The 23953-nt window shown below is 39.8% G+C and overlaps 1 protein-coding gene across 2 annotated transcripts; it reads right to left on the reverse strand.

Annotated features, from left to right (window-relative positions):
• Nucleotides 1–23485, reverse strand: sstr5 (somatostatin receptor 5). Of its 2 annotated transcripts, XM_079626042.1 has the most exons (4): nucleotides 23429–23485; nucleotides 23230–23356; nucleotides 5926–7063; nucleotides 1–1231 (listed from the first exon to the last, which is right to left on the reverse strand). In XM_079626042.1, exons 2-4 carry the CDS (start codon nucleotides 23298–23300, stop codon nucleotides 1151–1153), a joined length of 1290 nt encoding a protein of 429 aa, XP_079482168.1. In that variant the 5' UTR covers nucleotides 23301–23356; nucleotides 23429–23485; the 3' UTR covers nucleotides 1–1150. The 2 variants fall into 2 exon arrangements, with proteins under 2 accessions (XP_079482168.1, XP_079482169.1); XM_079626043.1 differs by lacking the exons at nucleotides 23230–23356; nucleotides 23429–23485 and adding an exon at nucleotides 12514–13085.
• Nucleotides 23486–23953: the final 468 nt, after the last annotated feature.

A 23953-nucleotide genomic window follows, 5' to 3' on the forward strand; every position in this document is an offset into this window, starting at 1 on the left:
CATTGTACCAGCCCGGGGGATATAGTTGAAAATTCTCTAAACTGACCATTTACAGAAGTGTCTATTAATGTGTATGGTCTCTGTAAATCTAAAGCCAAAAAAGTACGGAGAAGTCAGCTGACCTTTTGGCCCTGGACACAAAAATGGAATCAGATGATATTGAGGTGAGTCAGAAATAAAATAAAATCTGTCAGCTATATATTTTTTAATCCTTATTTTTGAAGGTAAGCAACTGTTTATGTACCCATAGTGATTGACAGCATTATACAAATAAGCCCCTCCTACTGTTATAATATACATCACATAATAATCAAATAATATCCATGTATTTTGCTACAATTACACAAGTTATGAGATAATATTATAAGATGCCCATGTTTGCATTTGAAACGGATTATAATTCAGTAGCTCAGGTTTATTAGCAATGAGACAAACAAAGTCAACACTAAGGTAGCATAAAACAGGTATACTTTTTTTCCACCCAGATTAAAGAAAAACATTTCAATTTCTGTCTGTGCAGCTTCCTACTGATCTGAGGACGTTTGGGGCATTTCTTCTTCTCCAACTAGTGAACTTCTACATCCATCATAAATAGGTTTGTGTAAAGACTTAAATAAATAAGCTATGGCATTTCCACCAAATGCATATGAAATGTAAGTCTGGCCTGGGTATCACTCTACTTTAAGGGGAACATCCAGCAAAATAGCTTTTTGGAGAGTGAATATTTTCAGAACCGCCACCAAAGTATCAATGATCCATCAAAATGTAACAGCAGAAGGCACTTCCTCTCTTAAACGTCCAAATTGGTCCAAAGGTCGTGGATGAACAGTTTCCCAGTTTCATTCAGTCACGCTGAACAAAATGATGAGCCATTTGCCATTATAATACATATTTACAGTCACATATAACATCACAGATTTTTACAGTCACATATAACATCACTGATTTCTTCTCAGAGAAGAATATATATTGAAATGTATTGTCTTTGTGCACCCGAGAGTGTTTGATCTAGGCATAGACAACAGCTTTATAGACAGCCATATGCAGTATTGTTTGTATGCAGGAATGACTTCACTCAGACGACATACTTGAACAGAACAAAAAGCATTTATGTGTGTAAAATGCATCCAACTTTCCTGCCACAGAACTTTCAAATGGACTGGCTGATCACTTGTGGTCCAGGTCGCTGGATTTCTGTTTTGGCACAGGGGTTGGCCTCCAAACCAATGGACTGAAAAGGAAAAGGTAGGTGTAGAATTTCAGAAAGCAAGAACAATGGAAAGAATAAAGCGTTTTGCTTCGTAGCAACTATTCTAAGAATTGTGTTCTTCAAGTGCAGTTCAGATGTAATCTGAGAATTTGTTTTCCTCATGATCTACTTTTAAGGGGGATTTACTTACAGAGCAACCAGGTGAGTTGTAGGGTCCAAAGTATAATAGTGACCATTTAACAGATTTATTGTTTATTAAGGCCCAAAAGAAAACCAACATACAAAGGTTCCAGCTTCCACGTTTAACAAAATTCTAAATGGATTCTAATTCGAATGTTTGGAATGTTGGTGCTGCATGAGAAATGAACATGTACCTGGTTGTTTATGGTTCTGAATCACTTCTTTGGGGATAGTGTTTTTCATAATCTGATGACTGAAGGTGTGATGGATCAGACCTGTGTGATTCGAGAAGATTTAGTGATGTTCTTGTGATGTTCTCTGCTGTTTGCTCTGATAAGCCTGACGTTTATGACCGTAATCAATGAGCATCCTTCCCTCTTTACTCACAGTGCTATCACTAATGAGCGATAAAAGGAAGGCCTTAGAGAAACTGAATAATTGCAATGATTGTGCAGCGAGCAGTGCGAGGCCGAGAGCCATGGGAATGAAGTGAGAGGCTGCCGCTTTACTTTCATTTCGTTGTTTGCTCGTTTTTCGATTAAAGTTTACGTTGAACGTTTGCCGGTTCCCGCCGCCTCCTTCCCTTAATAGCGAACTTCGTTACAGATTGTATGCTGTTTTTTCTTTCAGAGAACATTACAAAAACGTTCCAAACAAAAATATAAATCTGCATCAAATTCTTAAATGACTAAATAATCCATAAGATGTGAAAAAATATATGAAAAATTTATTTGTTAGATTATACTTTTCTCTGCTATCTACCGACAGATGCAATAAATGTATTGTTGCTGAAAGTGTTTCTAGACTTCATAGCATTATTTCAATTAACAAAAACGATTTTTACTAGTTTTAGTTCACAATAACAACATTGACCTGGGTCTTCATAATATATGAATGTCTATGCATTGTTTTTAACAAGGTTATGTGCGCTAGGAAGGTGTTTCTATGGCTCTATTTACACCTGGCATTAAGAGAGTTAATCGATCGGATAAATATAGGTGTAAATGGGGTCTAAAACTTTTGAGCTTGTCCACTTTCGACCACTTCCAGAGGTTGTTTAAAAAATGCATTCGACTGGATTGCTTTCACAGTTTAAACACTCATGTGCACTGTAAAACCTAACAGTAATATGTACTAAATCAAATTGAGTTCACTGCACTCAAATATTATTGAAACTTGAATGACTGAAACAGAACTCAAACTGAATGAGTTATAGAACATTTCTATATCCCAGAATGATAATTGAATAATAATTGTATAATTAAGTGATGATTGAGGATTAGTGATAAACACCTGCTGTTAACAAGCCGAATCACTGAAGAAAAGAGAAACACAAGAACTACAACTGACTTCCAGCCACATCCTTAGATATAATAAACTGAAGATAAAAGAGGATTACACCACTACACAAACAGCATTACCAGCTTCACTTATTATTAACCAGTTTGAATTATTATTATTATACAGTTATTATTATAATTAACAGAGGTTTAGATGTTGATGATTTGTTTCGTTTAAGGTCACCATGATGGAGATCAGCGTTTGCTTTAGTTGGGCTCTTGACCCTTGACTTTTTTCACATAAGGTTTTCTTTGGCTGCTGTATTGTGTGTTTATAAAACACATTTATAATGGTACAAAAGTCATGGAAAATGTGTGATTGTGTATAGATGGTTGAGGACTGATGATGACAATCAATCAAGTTGTGACCTGATTCACTGATCTTATTCAGAGTCTAATCCCTGATGAAAAGGGCAAAATATTAATAATTTTTTTCAAAACTGTGTTTCAACAGAATAAGCGCCAGCAATTCTATGTTCATCAGACAATATGAAGAATATTACAAAATGAATGTGCACAAAAAGTTTCACAAAAAATGTATTTTATTTCAAAGACTCACACAGACATCAAGATTCAGCATATGAACCTCAACAATGGTGACCATTAAAAACTATTCATGTTGCAATGCATGCTGGGTACTAGCATAATACAAAATGTATCCATTGCTCCCAGCACACAGTTTATTGGTCACCGTTGTTGAGATTCATATGCTCATTCTTGATGTCTGTGTAAGTCAGTATGAAACCATAGAGGTTTTAAAAATCATATTGTCACTACAATGGACCTTACAGTAAAATCAGAGTTCTGTTATAACAAATAATACAAGTAACACATCACCTGTTTACTCAGAGATTAGGCTCTGGAAAAGATCAGAAAATCAAGTCATTAAATGTTGATTTGCATCATCTAAACGCAATAACATGTTTATATTTTCTTTTGCCTTTTGTGCCATAACAAATGTGTTATATAAACACTCAGTTACAGCAGCCAGAAGAAAAACTGGTGTTATAAAGTCAAGGGTCAAGAGCCCAACTAAAGCAAACACTGACCACTATCATGGTGTCTTTAAATGAAACTCAATAAATCATCATCATCTAAACCTCTGTTCATTCTCAATAACAACTTCTGTAGATGCATGACAAAAGTAAAACTGGTTAGTAATAAGTGAAGCTGCTAATGTTGTTTGTGTAGTGGTTTGACAGGTGACCTCAGCGTTACGTTGGACAGACTGAACATGAATTTCCAGACTGAAAAGCCACGTAAAGTGTCTCTTTGCCCACAGATTTAATTGGATAATCATGGGTCATAATCCTCTTCTGCTGAGAACTTGAGAGATTTAAACATATTTGATCTTAAGTTGATTTCATCTAAGGCTGTGGTTGGAAGTCAGTTGTAGTTCTTGTGTTTCTTTTTCCTTTAGTGATTCTGCTTGTTAACAGCAGGTGTTCATAATTAATGCTCACTAATCGCTTAATTCATCAATTAATTAATCACTTAATTTCTTGACTGCAATGTATACTTTTATTTAACTCAACTGAGATAAGTTCAGAGTACTCATAACTATTGTTTTTTTATAAACTTAATTGAATTGAGGTAATCAGTTTCCTCAAATGTAATGAGTTAGCTTAACTCATTGGATTTGACTTTGTATATGATATTGCGAGCTAGCAGGAACTGCAAGTGCTCTGAGTTCATTTAAAGTTAGTCTTTTCAATTGTTTTACTCAATATAGTGAGGTTTCAGCTATATAAAGTATTTAAATGCAGTGTAAAGTTTAATTGCGTATTAAAAAATATCATTGTTTAGTGGACTCGATTAAAATAAGTTCAGAGTACTCATAACTATTGTTTTTTATTTACTTAATTAAATTGAGGTAATAAGTTTCCTCAAATTAAATGAGTTAGCTGAACTTGTTGGGTTTTACAGTGTGGTCCAATGCATTCGAACAGCCACTAAAGACGCTCTACTCTCCTCCTACTGACTTAATGCGTTAACATTATGGGAAGAGCTCTAGACAGACAGGATTTAAACTAAGCTGAAGACCCAAGTTTGGATTGAAGACAAAAAAATGCACAAAGCACAATTTTCTCTCACCATTCCTGATTTTTAACACACACTCACAGTGTTCGGCTGGTCTTGTGGCTGTCGGAGCAGAAAGATAACCTGCTGTTCTCCGTATGTTTTTCCATAGTCTTCGATTGCGTTTATTTGCCCATAAACCCTCCCCCAGAAGAAATCAGGACTCAAGTCAAGTCACCTTCATTTATATAGCGCTTTTAACAGTACGGATTGTTTCGAAGCAGCTTTACAATGATAATAGAAATTAGCGTAACAGTGAAGTTGCGAAGATCATTAGTCATTAATTTAGGGGCTGCTAACACGACACCGTTCTAACAGAAAACCCTTAACGCTCTCCGGCCGCCCATCCGCACAAAAAGTGCCTGGAGTCTCGAGAACGCACTCCCTGAAATAGGTTCGAAGGTGCAAACGATTATCCGCTTTCTGCGCAAACCTCAAAAACGCAAACCCACGAAAACGCAGACATGCGCATCACATGTTCGGTCGATATGCACGTTTGAATATGTATGTGCGCAGGCGTGTAGTCCTTCACAAATCAACCCTCAACAAACTACTTGTTAGGCCTTAAAAATGTATCATTTAGAATTTATTTATTTTTTGTCGCGTCTGCATAGCCACGCGAACCGGAATTATCCCGACAACGTTTTATCTGTATAGAGGTAAAGGGAGGGAGGCCTTCACATGGGAGAGACTAGTTGACACTTCAGGACTGCTTTAGCGAGACTACAATGCACTGCCTGATGCAAAACTGTAGTAGACGGTTACATAGTTAAAAAAAAAATCATGATATTATCAATCTTGTAAGAAGTTCATAAAGTCATTACTGCTGTGCTGCTTGGAAACTTCTGAGCTTGAAGCTTTATTTTTCATTAGTTTTGCCACCGTTTCAAATAAATACCTAGGGTTTTGTTTATTTTCTTCTAATAGGGTTGAAAAAATGATTGAAGTGGTTGAAAGTGGACAAAAGAGATAGATTAAAACACCATGTGTAAACGGGAATGTGTCTCTCTCGTCTACTTGTGATCCGATCAACCAAGACGCATCTTAATACCAGGTGTAAACAGGGCTTGGGTGTTAAACACAATAATGATAATAGACTGAATGAAAGGAGCTTACTGGATAGCTCTGGACATGTTTGTTGTAGTCGAAGCTCCTTGGAGGGATGAAGGGCTCATTATGATGGTTCCTGCTGAGGCGTGCGCGACTAGGGAGTCCGTCGCTGACCCCGTTGACCCTGTGGATGCACAGCACTTTCTGGAAGCTCTTCTTGAAGTTGTCAGAGAGAAACCCGTAGAGCAGCGGATTGGCGCAGCTGTTGACGTAGGTCAGGATGACGGTGAGGAAGTACACGCCGGTGACGACGCCGTTCTCCGGGAGCGTGCTGATCACGTTGATGATGTTGAGCATGAAAAACGGCAGCCAGCAGAGTACGAACACCACCACGATGATCACCACCATTCTCGTCACTTTCTTCTCAGACCTGCGGCGTTTGGAGAGCCCGGCCCGCGCCCCGGCCGACTTCACCTTGATCACGATGAGCAGGTAACACAGGCAGATGACCATCAGCGGACAGAAGAATCCTAGTATGGCGGTGTAGAGGATGAAGGCAGTCGACCACACATCATGCGGTTCAGGCCAGCTCAGGTTGCAGGTGTTGAGCTCCGGCTGAACGTCACAGTAAATGATGACTGGCAGTGTCAGCAGACAGGACAGTGCCCATACCATGCTATTTATCACCTTGGCAACACTGGGTCGCCTCCACCTTGCGCTGCGGATAGGATGTACCACAGCCATATAGCGATCAATGCTCATTACTGTCAGACAGAATGTGCTAGTGAATTGACTGATGGAGTCCGCCCACATCAGAATACGACAGAGGAAGTTTCCAAATGGCCAGTAGGTGAGCACGTTGTGGGTGGTGAGAAATGGTAGTCCCAGAATGTACAGCTCGTCGGCCACTGCCAGGTTTAAGATGTACATATTAGTGACCGTCTTCATTTTGGTGTAGCGCAGGACCACGAAAATGGCCAGAGAGTTTCCTGTCAAACCCACGACAAACACAACGAGGTATATCACGGCCAGGACCTTCGCGCTGTCTTCGTCGTTCGGGGAGCTTCCATTCAGGTGATTGGAAATATTGGTTATTTCATCGGACTGGTTTGCGTTGTTCAAGATTGACGTGTTGCACATGGGCCCCAGGGTTGCCATTTTTAGAATTGGCAAAGGAACGTCTGATTCCTGAGTCACTGAAGGGCTAAAAACAAGAAAATGACAATGGGAAAATAGTGGGTTATTATCTCAAATGCACAACATTAAAAATGTGCAATTTAACTTGCGTGCTTGGCTCATGCACATACTAAGGACGTAGTCTCAGAAGCTCTATTCACTATTAAAAGGCTATTAAAAAGTTCCTCAATGTTTTTTAATAGGTTCTTAAGATCAGCATATGATGAGAGCATCAATGGTTTTCAAAAGTTCTTTAGAATAAACAGCTCTTTGTGAATTTAAAGATTCTTCTATTAGGAACATTTGTTTTTAAATGTAAAACACTGGAAATTTAAAACCGCCTTATTAGAAAATAAATGCTGAAATCCTTTGCTCCCCACACACAACTACACACAACTACTGCATGTAGTTGATGTTTGCAAAGGACTTTGGACAATAATCTTTTATTCCCATTATTAACAAAATTGACAGGCTCGGTTTGCCTTTTTTCTCCTTTTTTTCAATTAATTTGTATCGTATTGTTAAAAAAACATGCATATTCATACTGCATTGCCATGTAACTATTGTTTAAACGGTCAAGCAAAACTCTGATGGGCGATTTCCAAGACAGGATTTAAATTGAGACAGAAGTAGAATATGTAATGATGTTTTATAGGGTCTGTTTATGCGGCACCGTTTTTAACTAAAAACTGAAAACTTTTTACAGGTTTTGGCCATTGATTTGCATGAAAATGGGGGCCTGAAAACGCAAACTTTTGAAAACAGGTTAGTAAGGGCAAGTGTTTGAAAACAGTACTGTCATTGTCTCCATGTAAACTACAAAAATGTAAATTTGTGAAACAGTGACGTCATTTGTCGAAGATATATACGACTACATGTATATATAGTGTTTCTGAAAGTGACTTTCGCCAACTACCGGCCTGGCAGCAGAATACAGCGTTTTTTGTCATTTTCGTGGATCCGTGTCAACAGGACTCTTTTTACAATGTTGTCATCTTCATGCGAAAAACGCAGAGGAAAAACCATTCCGTTTTTAGTACATAATTCTCGTGTGAACGTATGCCCTCTAAAAATGGCTTTCTGAAACACAGATGAAGTACAGATTACTTGCACTTGGGCTATGGAGTTCTGAACTAAAATAAACAAGATTCATTTTAAGCCAACTGTGCTAATCTGAATGAGCATGACTGAGATATAGCTTATGAAACATGGAATGAACCAAGAAATGCTTAAAATTGGAAAGTGCGTGCGTGTGGCCTTGTAAATCATACATAATGGGGGAAAAAACGTTTCCCACAAAGATGATAATGTATCCGAAATCCTTGTCCTTGTGGGAAAAAAATTTTTTGGTCCCCATGAGGAAAACCGCTTATAAATCAGACTAAATGATGATTTGTGAAAATGTAAAAATGCAGAAAGTATTATGTGATGGTAGATTTATTGGTAAGGGGGGAGAAGATACAGTTTGCACACACTGTTAGACCTTACCGTGTTTTTTTACAGTAAAATACTGGCAACACTGTTGCCAGTAATTTACTGTTATTTGTACAGTTATTTACTGTATTATACAGTTTGTTACTGTAAAATGCACTAAATTAAAATTTGACTTAAAACTAATTTCACTTGCTGAAACCGACTGTCTTAAATTGACCAACTGTAATTTAAATGTGTAAAACTAAAATGTGTAATGCATTAATAATGTGAGAAAAGAGTTAAGAACTTCCATTAGAAACCTTTAAAAAACTTAAGTACATAAAAAGATTTCCACTGAACCAGCAATTACATTCTATTAAATAAAGCAACATGCAGCGTATCATCGATGTTTTTAGATCTTCTGCTGGACTGAAGCACAGGCTCTACTCTTCAGCACAACGGTGACCCAAAAAACTACATTTTACAGTAAACTACTGGCAACAATAAACCTGTTTTATAACTTACAGTTTATTACTGTTAAAATACATTTTGTGGGTGTGTCTTTTTATCTTACACTGTTAACCCTTTCAACCCCACAGGAACATCCGCACTACAAAGAGTAAAAAGTAACATTGACGCAGTGTTGCAGTGAGATAATTAAGATCATTAAGTGAATATGTAAGTGATTGTTGAGCATTAGTGATAAACACCTGCTGTTAACAAGCAGAATCACTGAAGGAAAGAGGAACACAAGAACAGAAAATAGAGAAACACAAGAACTACAACTGACTTCCAGCCATAACACATTATTACACGTATTATTAACCAGTATGACTTTATTTCTGTCATCCATCTACAGAAGTAGTTATTGAGATGTTTAATTGAAAATGTTTGATTTGAAGTTACCACTATAGAGATCAGTGTTTGCTTTAGTTGGGTCGCTGATGCCAACACATTAGTTTTTCTCTTGCTGCTTGAGCTGTGCTTTTGCAAGTCTCACTTGTGCACACACACAGTTCGTGAATGATTGTGGTTATATTCACTATCATGACAAAATCATTATGTGGCCTCTCCATTCACTAAGAAGTTAGTTCTCACTCATTCAGAGTTTAATTCGCAATCAAAAGTGTTACGTTACCACCACTGTGAAACAACACCAACAATGACTAATTTATTTGTAACACATGCATAACCAAAAATAAAAGAGCTACACTGTCTTGTAGAAACACAGAAATATCACAAATTAGAACATGCATCTCAACAATGGTAGGAATATATATATTTTTAATTATTATTCATGAAGCAGAGCATGCTGGGAGTTTTATACTATCCTGGTACCCAGCATGCATTGCGACATGAAACTTTTGATCGTCACCATTGTTGAGATTCATACGCTGATTGTTGATGTCTGTGTGTGTCAGAGTCAAGCAGGAGTTAATACAATTTTAATGCACTATATGATTTCAAAAATTTTCAGTTGACCTGATTTCAGAAATATTGCTGTATTTCATGTTGTAGATTATCAGACATATGGTATTAAACCAGAAAATATCAGCTCACATATATTAAAAAGTAATAAATCATGTATGATTTTGATATCACAAAACCAAAAACTCCTGATCAACTTCTTGACTTTTCTTGCTGTAACAAATGTGCTTTATACACTCACTGTTACAGCAGCCGAAGAGAGATGAATGAACGAAGTCTTTGAGTTAAGGTACAAGAGACCAACTAAAGCAAATACGGATCTCCATCATGGTGACAACAAACTTTATTATTAACTAAATCCCTGTTCATTCTCAACAAGAACTTGAAATAAATAATATTAAACTGGTTTCACACTCAGTGTGGCTGGAAGTCAGTTGTAGTTCTTGTGTTTCTCTTTTTTCTGTTCTTGTTTCTCTGTCCTTCAGTGATTCTACTTATCAGGTGTTCATCAGTGTCTCAATTCACTCACTTCTTTTCATTCAAGTGGACTATATTAGTGAACTAATGTAGGGAATAGTGAATGAGGGTATAGGGTGTGATTGGGAACACAGCCTCTGAGTGTCGACATTGAGCGCTGTTAATTCACAGTATATTCCTGTAGGTATATTCCTGTATATTACTGTTTTAATGGAAAATGGTATGATATTGTAAGAATGTGGGCTTTTTCTACAGTAAGGGCTAACAGTGCAGTATAAAAATCATTGTCAATGGAAAGTCCCCATAACACACGAAAACACAACGTGTGTGTATCTATATATGTATATATATATATATATATATATATATATATATATATATATATATATATATATAATATATATATATTGATCTTCACTGACATCCATCCATGTAATCCACATTTCTTCATGATAGGTTTAGTTTAAGCCTCAATTTAGTCCCGGAGTAGCTCAAGTCTCCCCATGAAATCATCTTATTAAACTCTAGACTAAGTCTAGTCTAAGACTATTTAAAACCATGACAGAGAAAGTAGATTTTTGTTAATCTGGCCATTTAAGTCTAGGACTGGGCTTAATCTCTGTCCGGGAAACTGCCCCTGCGTGTACTGCATGACCTTGACTTTAAGTGGCACTCGCGCTGGATATGAGGCGTGCAAAGTGAGCAGCGACACATTGTGTTGCTCAAATAAAGCACTGCCTCAGAAATGCACTGAACCATAAATCGAAACAAAGGGTAACGATGTCACTGTTATGAGTACAAACAGTCCAGCGGAGACTATTCATATGAACTGTCTGCCTTTCCACCGCACCGGTGAATATTTAACTGGCTTTCTATGCCACACGCTGTCATTATAAGCAAGTGACAAAAGCCCATGTTGATGTGCAGACACATCTACTTATTTTCCATCTTCAATCTCCATTCCTAAAATGACAGCTGTAGGGGAGAGTGGGAACGGTTGCAACACGGCTTATTTCTCCATTCAGGAAAGAGCTTGAGAGATGATATTCATATTACATATGCTCAGTTAGCCCCTCTTCCTGGAAGAAACCAGTCACATGTGACCAATAAGTTTTTTTTTTTTTTTTTTTTTTTGTCATAGGCAACTGTCTAAACTGTTTGTCATGTCTGTTTGTAAAGGCATACCATTTTGATCCGTGTTTTCTTAGATGTTAAAGGTTTTATTACATTTTAATGAATGTTGCAACTGCCCCTGTGGACTGTTGAAAATGTTCCCTGTTATTGGGCCAGTGGCAACTTTTGACTTTGTCTATTGAAGTGTAAATTGTCTATTCAAGTATTGTACATTGTCATATTTGAACATGTTGCATGGGGTAGCTGACAGATGTGGGTATATTGTATAACATTTTTGGCTTTCCAATACAAACAGTTTCTGAGAAACTCAAGGAATTGCAAAAAGTGTTGCAACCGCGTGTACAGACTGTTTATTTAATCACAAGCCCTTGTTCTCTTTTGCTCAGATTATGAATCGCGTCAGTGAGCAGAATCTCTTTGGTGGTGGTCTGAATTTTGCATTGTTAAAAGGTCGAATTATTTTATACGGCTTCAAACGTTTTGTTATCTACAAAAGTTACCTGGTGCGGATTTTAATTTGGCAGAGTGAATCGCGTTCTCTGATGGGGTAACCATAGCAACAGTGCGCCGCTCGCGAGCGTTTGCGATTGTATTCGGGCGGTACGTCGACAAAAACAACAGTAGCCTATCGTCATTTTATTATATATTACGTAATATAAATACATTTTTTATTACAGAATAAATGTTTGAAAAAAAGTAACTTTTAGATACTCCGTTGCGTTACAGAAATCCCGTATGGAATTATAAATCTAATAGGCCTACAATAGTTAATTAAGAATATATTTATATATGGAAATCCAACTATAGAAAGTCACTGTACAAATGACAGGCTTCATGGGCAAAAGGAATTTATAATAGGCTATTTAAATGAACAAAATGCTACTCTGTTGCAAAAGTTTTCAGAGGAAAAACACTTGAAAGGTTGCAGTTGATTAAATGGTGTTAGGTGGAAATGGTCTTGTTAAATAGTAATCAGCAACAGGTAAAATGTTTTCTCCACTGTTTAGTTGGTGTGTACAATCTTACCTCAAACGCAACGCATCGTCCTCAGGCGGTTTCAGGCGCGCTTCCACTATTTGACTCTTCCCAGTTTCAGTGATCAATAAATATGTGATGACTGAATGTCTCTTCGTGTAAGATCCAACATCAAGAGCCAGCACATCACCTTCATCCCCGATTTCAGTTTGAAAGAGCGCACTATAAGGCGTGCGCACACATAATCCGCATTGTTGTTGTTTTTTCAGGAGAACACTATGGCTAAAACACGGACATACGGCAAACTATTTAAGCAGCTATCGGTTCTCAAGTACCCAATAAATATAAAACTGTGCGTGTCGTGTTTTCCTCCGTGAGAAGGTTGAGTTATCCAGCTGGGTTCAGGTGGAGAGGTGCTGCTCTCTCCATGCGCGCGCGCTGTAATGGGTTTGGCTGGTCATCCGCGCGCAACAGGACACGAGCAGAGGACTTCACACGTCACAGGCACATGCTTTCTGTTTTTTTTTTACCTACACTATATCCTTCTAGACATGCATGGATCTGCCCGCAATACGAGGTCCTAATGCTGGATTTATTGATTAGATTGGAGTATATTAATGAGTCAGGATCACTCTCAGCTGTGACAGCTCATAAAACTGTCTTGCACGAAAACGTAGCAGTGTCAAGTTTTATTGTCGGTTTATGATCCCTATGCCTTTGAAAACACAATACTATGCACACTATACATCCAGTGTCATGTGCATACAAAATGCATTAAGCAATATGTTATTCTGGATGCTAGAAGAATGAAAAACATTTTTTGTTAATCTATTTATTAAGTTCCTCAGAGTTATTATGGAATGCTTATGGAATTATGATGGAGTCTTTAGAGTTCTTGCAGGGTTTTGTTTTGTAGTTCTTCAGTGATTTGTCGTTTTTGAAAGGGTGAATGCCTCAGTAAATCTTTACTGCCAGGGTGAACGGACCCGGTGTGCAAAACCAGTGAAAAACTCTATTGTCTGAGAACTTTAAGGGCATATTTTACTGGTGTAATGAAATGACAAGGGTGTGTATGTCTGCATTCCAGGTTCACAATATAGACCAGTTCTAATAGCAAATATGAAGTTTACTATACAGTAAAAGAGAAATGCTTTACAAAGCTTTGATGTCGGTTAAGATAAGATCTTTTTTCTTTTCTTTTTTCAGTTGCATACGGAATGTAATTTTTTTTTACATTTTCTGAATGGTTTTCCGTATTTTCAGTGTGTAACCTGCATCTCCATTAATTGTGGCCCAAAACCGGATTAAAAGCCGGTTCATCCATGCAACTGCATTCAAATATTGTTGAGAATCAGTGTTGGGGAAAGTTACTTTTAAAAGTACTGCAATATTACAATATTGCGTTACTCCCAAAAAAGTAACTAATAACTAATATGAGTTTCTTTTTCTCACCTGGGCTGGGCTTACTTGTTTGTTTTTTAATAACAACAAAAAAATTGGCAAATCTTAAGGCCCTTTCACACCAAAAGGGAAATTAATAATCCTCAAACTGAAGGAAATGCATACGCCTGTACAGTAGAGGGCACTGCTCAAACAAACCTTTCCCATTCTGGATTAAAGAACAATAGGATACAGGAGAAGGAAGTTTAACATTCTTATTTCAAAATCAAATTTAAAGTAATTTTTGCTTATTAGTATGGTTGAATTGGATCATTGAAGAATAGCAGCATAAAGACACTGGATAATAAAGCGAGATTAAATACGTACAGTATATTTGTGTAATTTAATATAATTATAAAAGTTTTGCGTAAACTGCGTCTGAGATTGCATTTTACTGTTTTTATTCATTTCGAGGAATACTGAATGCTTTCGTGCAAGTGAGATGAGTAAATGCATGTTCACATTTAGTCTAGGACTAAAATAACCATCATGTTCACACACAGCGCACACACTTTATTTCTCTCAAGAGGACAGGAGAGCTGTCAGTCAATAAACGAAAACGTAACTCAGATATTTAGTTGTAAATTGAAAAAGTAATGTGTTATTTTACTAGTTACTTGAAAAAGTAATCTGATTATGTAACTCAAGTTTCTTGTAATGAGTTACACACAACACTGTTGAGAATGTGCAAGTGAAGTTGTCCATGTTATATATCATTACTTTTGAGTCATTCTCCCTAATAGTTTTTCAGTTTTTGTGATTGTTGCACCTGCAGTTTAGACATGGACTTCTTGGACTTCTTTCTTTTTCAGCAAATAACAGACTAATGTATATATGGAGTGTGTGATCGGCAGATTTTAAGAGCACGTTCCTCACAATTTGAACCCCATGATGTCTTTGCATCTGTGGATGCGAGACACTGAAAGCACAGTTACATCAGTGGTCCGTTCAGACTCTTATCAAAGTGACTTGCGTCAAAGTGCACAAATGACTTCTAAGTGGTAGTAACTGCAGGTACAGTAGCTATAGTAATAAAAATCACACGCTGAGCTTAAATCCCAGAAGGCAAGATATACTGAGGCAGAGAACATTTTACAGCACAGTTGTCAATCAGAGGTGCTTTTTCAGGAAACTGGACATGTTTATACTGGATATATTTAGGCATAAATGTGCTGATTTCTCTAGGAATCACTTGCACTGCCTTCCTTTTTTGTTTTTATTTATTCAAGTTACATGGAGAAGTATGGAAGTCCATTTCTCCCACATAAGAAAAATAATGCTTTAGTAAATCATAAGCTATGCTATTAAAACGTTATAATTTTAAGATTAAAACGTCTATAATAGGTTAAAAGGTTAAAATTATATCATAGATGTCAATTATGAAGTAAAGTCAAAATAATAATAAAAAAGTTTAAATTATGTCAGTCATTGTGAAAAAGTCATAACATAATATGCATCATTTTAGCATTTTATTTTAATAATGACTTATAATTATGACATACTAAGTTAAACTTTTGAGATAAAGTCATGACATAAGAAATCGATATATAAAATCATAATTATGACAGAAATATTTTTGTAGAAAAAAAAGATGTCATATGTCATTTTCTTTTTATCTCATAATTTTGATGTTTTATCTCTTTTTTTTTTTTTGCCCATAACTATGATTTTTTTTTTCATGAGGAGTTAGGAAAAACATAACTTTTATTTTTTTTTTAAAATAATCACATAACTATGACTTATCTCACAATTGACCTATGGCTAAGCCACGCCCCCTCCACTCACTCGGACAAACAGTCAACATTCGGTGACGGGCGCTATGGCAGCTGTCACAGTAGGAGACATTTCACAGGAGGCAATTGATGATTTTTGGAGACAGAAAGATTATATATCATCTCGAAGTCACCAAAAGGGCCTTAACTATGCATTGGAGGGTTATATTACAGATGTTATTTACAGATACGTTAATGACGCTTGTAACATACATCAACTTGATGCAACCTGGACACATCATCAGTGATGTTACCTGGGGTCACGGAGTGTTTCGGGTCTTTTAAGCATCATACACTCTCACCCAGGCGACCCAGCTGGGGTTCATCAGGCCCCAGCTTGTGTCCAGGTAGCCCTACCCCACCCATGGTTCTCCTCTCCTTATCCACAGCCACCTTGAGGCAACTTCTGCTGACTCCGTGACCTCTTTGATGGCCCTTCGCTTACTGGCCCCTATGATGCCCAGGAAGTTGTAGGCCCTGCAGAGAGACTGGCTAGCAAACCCTCTGCATCCCACCTCAATGGGGTCACACCGCGCTCGCCACCCATTGTTCCGGCACTCCTCCACTAGCTCAGCATATTTTGCCCTCTTCCTCTCATTGGCCTCCTCGATCCGGTCCTCCCTGGGTACAGTGAGTTCCAGGAGAACGATCTGCTTGGAGGTCTCTGAGATGAGTAACATGTCAGGTCGCAGCGTTGTGGTGGCGACAGTTTCTGGGAATTTCAGTTGCTTCTCCAGGTCAACTTTCAACTCCCAGTCTTGTGCTGTTACTAGCAGGCCAGATGAGGTGGCCCTGGCAGCTAATGGCGGCTTCTCCCAAGCCGGGACGAAAGCAATGGTGTTCTTAACTGGGCGGAGGTGCTTGCAGTGGCCAATTCCACAGCTGATGGTATTCGCTATGGCCTTCATGACTTGGTCATGGCGCCAACGGTAGCGCCCCTCGCCCAGGGCCTTCGAACAGCAGCTGAGGATATGCTCCAGGGTCCCCCTCTTCAGGCAGAGGTTGCAGGCTGGTGACTCCACCAATACCCAGCTGAACAGGTTGGATGGGCTCGGTAGTACATCGTAGACAGCCTGGATCAGGAACCGTATGCGATGGGGTTCTGCTTTCCACAGCTCTGCCCATGAGACCTTGCGGTCCACTGCATGGCATGCTCACATCTTGTCCAGGCTCCCTGCATGCTGCCGCATTCCAACCATCCTGCTGGCCCGCTCCTCCTCTACTGCTGCCCGCACCTCTAGCTGCACCAGTGATCTCCTATCATTCCCCTGTGCCTTGTTGTAGTGAGATGTTGTGCCGCTACCAAGGCCAGCTCTTCCATGAGTCACTGCTCCCACCAGTGCCCTGTGCCGTAGCCGCGACTCAGCCACATTCACCGCCTCTGCTGCCCTCCACCTCCTCGATCCCAGCCTGGGAGACCTTCGGGTCCTTTGACTCTCTGTATTGCAGCACTTCCCTGGCACGGCCCACCTTGAACTCCTCATTCAGGCTGCTGATTGGGAGCTTCAGCTTGTTGTTCTGGCCATACAAGGCGATGCTGCTCAGGCTTCGAGGTAGACCCAGCCACTTCCGTAGAAACCTGCTGACTCTCCTCTCAAAGCCCTCGATGGTGGAGATTGGAACCTCATAAATAAGGAGGAGCCAGAGAATCCGTGGGAGGATGCCATGTTGGTAAATCCAAGCCTTGAACTTGCCAGGTAGGCCTGACTTGTCCACTGCGGCTAGCCAGCCTTCCAGTTCAAGGTTGGTTGCACGGATGGCTGCTGTGTCTTTCAGGCTGCAGTCAAACACCTTTGCTCTTCACTGACCAAGCTCTTCACTGGTTTCTCTGTGATTGATGGTATCTGGGTAGTGCCAAGTGTGAAGCGGAACTTGTTGGTAACCTTTCCTTTCTTCAACACCAGAGATCTGGACTTTGTTGGCTTGAAGCACATGCAAGCCCAGGTGGTCATCTCTTCCAGGCCCTTCAGGATCCACCTGGCCCCTGGGACGTGTGGTGTTGTCACTGTCAGATCATCCATGAAAGCCCTAATGAGCGGCTGGCGGACACCGAACTTGGTGAGGGGACCTCTGCACTGGACCTCTGTAGCCTTCACCAGCATATTCATGGCGAGTGCGAATAATATCACTGAAATTGTACACCCAGTGATGACACCCTTCTCGAGCCTGTGCCAGTCTGATGTTGTAGACCCCGCAGAGACTCTCAGACTGAAACTGTCGTAATAGTCCAGAATGAGGTCTCTAAACGCAGGGCCTCCTCAACCAGTTTGTGGGGTATGGACCCATAGGCGTTTGTGAGGTCCAACAACAGCACCACCAGGATCCTCCTTGTTCTCCCGGGCTTCCCTGATCAGCTGTGTGACCACGCCTGTGTGCTCCAGACACCCCGGCACTTTCGGGATCCCTCCTTTCTGGACCGAAGTGTCAATGTACGAGTTCCTTAGGAGGTAGTCGGTCAGCCGCCTAGAAACGATGGTGAAGAATATCTTTCCTTCAACACTGAGCAGTGAGATGTTTCTGAACTGGTCGATTGCCTTCGACTCTTCCTCCTTTGGAATCCACACCCTTCTGCAAACCGCCACTGCTGAGCAACCTTTCCCCTCCTCCATATAACCTTCAGGATCTTCCAGAGCCTGTGTTGTAGCTTCGGGCAGTTCTTATAAACCCTGTAAGGTACCCCACTAGGTCCTGGGGCTGAGCTTGCTCTGGCCTTTTTGATCACTTCCTGGATCATCTTCCAGCTGGGCTCCCTCCCGTCAAAGTCCAGAGTTGGTACAGGTGGATCAATCAGGTACTGGCAGTGGCCTAGATCTTGCTCCCTGGATTTGTCACAGAAGGTGTCTCTGAGGTGGCGGTCGATCTCTGCTTCGGAGCAGGTGAGCTGGCCACTCCGCTTCTTCCCAAGTAGCTGCTTTGTGAGCCCAAAGGGATTCGCTATAAAGGCAGCCCGCTTCCTGGCCCTCTCTTTCCTCCTCCTCCTGTGCCACTCCGCTCTCCTCAGAGTCATAAGCTTCTTGCGGAGGATAACGCACAGCTCTACTAGAGGCCCCCTCTCCTCCTCCCTCGCCTCCTTGAACCTCCTCCTCAGGCTCTTCAGCTCTTGCCATGATGTACAACGCAGCTAGAAGCTAACGTTAATGTTTTCTAACGTTAGGCTAATGTTGGCCTGACGTTACATTAGAGATGTTAAAGACAACGTTCAAATACGTTGTTGACTTTCCTTAGAACAGATGTAGACATCCTTGTTTAATTTATCCACGTTTAGTTGGTGTTGTTGTCTACCGCAACACTTAATCCAGAGCAGACACTTATCTCGGTTGAGATGTGGTTTGGGAAAGGGAAAAAATATACACCGTCGCACAGCCTCTCGGGATACTGTACCTAGTGTCGGAGTTGCATGTACCCCATGCACACCGTTTGACCATTTTAAACTTAACCAGTCTGCACTTGACTTGGAAGTCTTAAAGGGATAGTTCATCCAAAAAAGGAAAATTCTCTCATATAAAAAGTCATATGTGGAAAGAAAGACATGAGGATAGTTCACTTTAGTGTGAACTATCCCTTTAATCAGAGCTGCATTATCAAAGTACAATGTTCCTTTTATTATGATCTCTGGTACGCTGTCTATAAATGTTCATAGATCCGTAGAGTTTGTTCTCTTACGAGAGTAATCTCGTGTTGTGTAAACTAGCTTACGCTACGGGAAAATCCATTTTCTCAAGAATACTGAAGCCAAAATTATCCTTAATTTTGTATTATTTTAAAACGCATGTTGCTACAGCGAGCAGACCTAGGAAAGGCAGCTCGCGCGCCTATTGGCTGCTCTGCGGCAACTTGCTGCAACCTATCGGCAGGCTGCCCGTGACGGAAGCACCAAGTGGCAGGCTTCCCGTGACGTAAGCACCAAGTGGCAGGCTGCCTGTGAGGGCCTGTGCCCGGTTGCATAAAGCACCTTAAGTGAAAATTTCCCTTAAGTTCGCCCTTATGTTTCCCTTAAACCTAAGGGTGTTGCAGAAAAATACCCTTAAGTGTTACTTAACTGTTTTTTTAAGTGAAACGTCATAAACACTTAGAACTTCCCTTAAATGCTGTTTTTTCACTTAAATAATCCCTTAAAAAGCGTTAAGTGTTGCATAAAACCCCTTAACGGTAATTTCCCTAAGTATAACTTAAGGTTTGCAAATCGTACCCTTAAGAGTAACGCGGACAAAAAATAAGACGACATGGCTGAATTTATGGAACCAGCTGAAGATAATTATGTGCCAAGAAGAATTTTTAGGGATAGGGAGAACCCTATTGTTGCATGAATACCGTTTTGATCGACGCGCAATATTTGACATCACTAACAAACTAGACGGCGACCTTGACCGTGTCACAGATCGCAACCACTCTTTACCTGCGGTGTTACAACTGCTTATAGCACTGCGTTTTTTTGCAACTGGGAGTTTTCAGACGATAGTAGGAGATGTTTCCCACGTTCATAAATCGTCTGTCAGCAGAGTGGTTCACCGGGTTGCGGCGGCTATTTCCCGCTTGTGTTAGTGTTTTGCGTATCTATGGCAACAACAGACTTTTATAACGTGAATCCAGGATCGCTGTCGTGAAACACTTAAATGTTTCCCTTACCTAAGAGAATCGTTTAAGAGATTATATGCAACACCCTTAAGTTATTCTCTTAGGTAAGGGGAAATCGCCCCTTAAGTGTCATACTTAAGGGAAAAACTTAAGGTGCTTTATGCAACCGGGCACTGGCACCCTCAGCCGTCAGGACCCACCAGAATGGGCGTGGCTTATGCCTTTATAAGCCTGATCCCGATAGGATGCTCTTTGGTTTTACATCGACTGAAGTGAAACCAGATCGCAGCACAAGCAAGGCAGGGTTACACAACACTCGTTCCCTCTTCTAGAGAGAACCGAGGTTACGTTAATAACCGAGACGTTTTGTTTAATATAAAACAGTAATGCAGACGTGTCTGTGGAGTTTCCACAGATCAATGGAGAAATGGATCATAAAGATGATCAAATAAAATGCAGGATGAACAAAAGAATGATAATGTGCAGATACAGGAAGAGGATGAGGATGTTTTTTTTTTTTTTCAGATTAACACCAAAGCATTACAATAGTCCAAACAGCATCATCCTTCATTCAGTAGTAGGTCCAGCGCACTTATTTAAGGTAAAATGTTTTTAAACTGCAGAATGAGGATGTAAAGGACATGAAACTGCAGAAACTGAATCTGTCTCGTATTACTTTACCTCACCTCCGCAGCCTTTATAGTGAAGGACTCCATGAAACTCTTCTCTGTATCTCTCATCCACTCAAATGTGACAACAGGCTAGTTTTTGACCATGTTGACACAAGCATAAAAACATCGTTAGAGCCATTCTGAGCTTATCAGTTTTTTTTATGGCAGCATCATTCACGTTCTCATTGGATGTTGCACTGCTTTTGTCCAGCATCATTCCAAACTCTGGACTCTCTGACTGCTGCTAATGTTGCTTAAATGAACTCAGTCCCTCCTCACTAAACATAAAGGACATTAAGGATGACAGCAGACATCTAGGTTATTACTTTCCTTCTGCTGATAATAGGCTATTGATATGATTCAGGTAAATATTTTAAAGGGGTCATGACATGAGAAACCAAATTTGCCTTGATCTTTTGGTATATAAGAGGTCTTTGTACCATTAAAACGTCCTGCAAGTTTCATAGCTTAAGACGTCCTCCCCATTATAAACGAATAATTTATTTATTCAAGCTCTAAATACAGCTCGTTCTGGATCCATGGTAAGAAGTGACGTCACGGTACGAAGTGACGTACCAGCGTTTGCATATGACCGCCTCCAGCACAAGACAACTACGCTTTAAGCGCAAGAAAACTACGCTCATTTTGTATCATTGTCGCGCCGCGCGCCTCACAAGTGTTCAGTCGACAGACAGCGAGTGGGTCTGTGTACAGGGAAATTACGATGCCATGCAGATGTGCTGTTCCTGGCTGTGGACAAACAACATCTTTGAATACGCTGCGAAAGATCCAGTGGATGCACTTTATTTTTTTGTGGACGTCCCAGTCCATTTGAAGGATGACTGTTTTGAGAACAAATCCCAAAATGATGCTGGCTTTGCCAGAAAACTGTTGCTCAAAGATAAGTCTGTGCCGACTATTCTGGGCTCAACAACGACGACGCAAACTGTAAGTAATGTATTTAAAACTTTAAACTACTTTTTAAATACGCTGAATCCGCAAATGTTCTGGCTGGGGGCGTTAATAATTGATGCATAGGCACTGACGTTAGCCAATCATAACAGTGGGCGTTAACACTGAACTCTTAAAGGGGAAACACCCCCAAAACAGACTGTTTGACTCAGAGGATGAGAAACAGGGTGGGAAAAGGTCATAAATCACTACATTTTAAAAGTTTATTGTAAAAAAAACTATAGTAATACTATATTTGCACCTAAGGGAACATAATAATAAAAAATAAAAAAATAAAATGTAATGACCCCTTTAAATCAATTCAAACGGAATTTATTAAATAGAATTGCTTTGTAACAGATCTACCAGGCTCTCACACACCAATCACAGCACACTCCCTCACCTGAGTTCTGATCACACACTCCTGCACCTCATCATCACCTCCACTATGCACACACCTCACCCCAGGCCAGCTCGTTGAACGGTCTCGTTTTGACTAGTGGTGGGCAGATCGAGGCTGAAACAGTTGAAGCAAATGTGAAATATTGTGTCGAGCTTCGAAACAATCCGACACCCGTCTCAACGGTGACACCTAGTGGTCACTTGCAGGTGTTGATCTGAAACAACCTTGACCACGAGCCATTAAAACATGTGTTGTTTTTTATTATTGTATTTTTCTAATATGTGAAGCTTGTAACCTGTAGGTTCCTCACTGTGCATAATGTTATTTTTATCTATCTATCTATCTATCTATCTATCTATCTATCTATCTATCTATCTATCTATCTATCTATCTATCTATATATCTGTCTGTCTATATATAGTTATATCTATGCATCCATAAATGTTTCACTATGTATACTCTGTCTGTCTCTAGCCTATCAGTCAATGTGTAGGCTACATTTAAATGTAAGCCTAAATATAGGCTAACTAAACAAATCGCACTATAAATGTCACTATCACCATAAATCCGCTATCTCAAAATCAAACTCTTCTCACAAAAACCCACGAGGTCAAGATGCGTTGACTTCACTTTTATGCAGATGTGCGATCGTGTACCGACCATAGACTGTAAAAAAATAGGTACCGACAGTCTGTTCCCGACCCTGTCAATCAAACGCTGATTCGGCGGACCATGCCACCTGTCGAATCACTTGTGAAACACTCCGAAGCTTCATTGAGCCGTAGTCACGTGACATGGGTGTTTTGAATCACGCTTCGGATCAGTGTTTCGAAACATCTGCGCTTCGGGATCTCGAAAAGCTTCGGACCGTCAATTTCGCGTCAGCCACCCCGAAGTGGACTATACCCTGCCTTAATTCCCAGATAAATAAATGCAAATAAACGCAATTACCTACCCCGACCTCCCAGATATCTCTCTAGCGATCTTGCAGTGTTCATCCTCTAGCGTCTCGTCATATGTCTCCATTTCCACCTGTGTGCAGCTGTCCCGCCATCCACCTCACTATCCACCAGTCATCTCACCTGGAAGAAGACATTCCATTAACCGGCATCCCGCTCTCCGGAGTATGGTTGAACTTCTCACTTACCTGCTACAGTTAACCTGCTCGTTGTTGTCAATAAAACATCTTGTTAACTTCAATCTTCTTCTCCTGAGTCTGCTTACATGACATGCAAGACTCAGGTTGGTACCTGTCAAAAGTTCTGCTTCTGCAGAAAAGTGTTTGCATTTGTTTAATCTAAAATAAAACTAGAATATTATGAAATATCACGATTTTAAATGTTTTCTATGTGAATATAGCCTAAATGTAATTTATTCCTGTGATTAAAGCTGAATTTTCAGCATCATTACTCTTCAGTGTCACGTGATCCATTAGAAATCATTCTAATATGATTTGATGCTCAATAATTTTTTATCATTATCAATGTTGAAGATATTATTTATAGAAAACTTATTTTAATTTGTAATGTTTTTCAATATTAGCCTACTGGTTTTCTATAGCAGAAGAGACTTTTTTCAAAAACACAAACTTTTGTCAACTACTGTGATATAGCATTATTTTTAATTTATTTTGGTTTAGGATGGATAGTCTCGCATAAGACTTTTTATTGAATATAAAT

The sequence above is a fragment of the Phoxinus phoxinus genome (genome assembly GCF_949152265.1).
Source record: "Phoxinus phoxinus genome assembly, chromosome: 1".
NCBI lineage: Eukaryota > Metazoa > Chordata > Actinopteri > Cypriniformes > Leuciscidae > Phoxinus > Phoxinus phoxinus.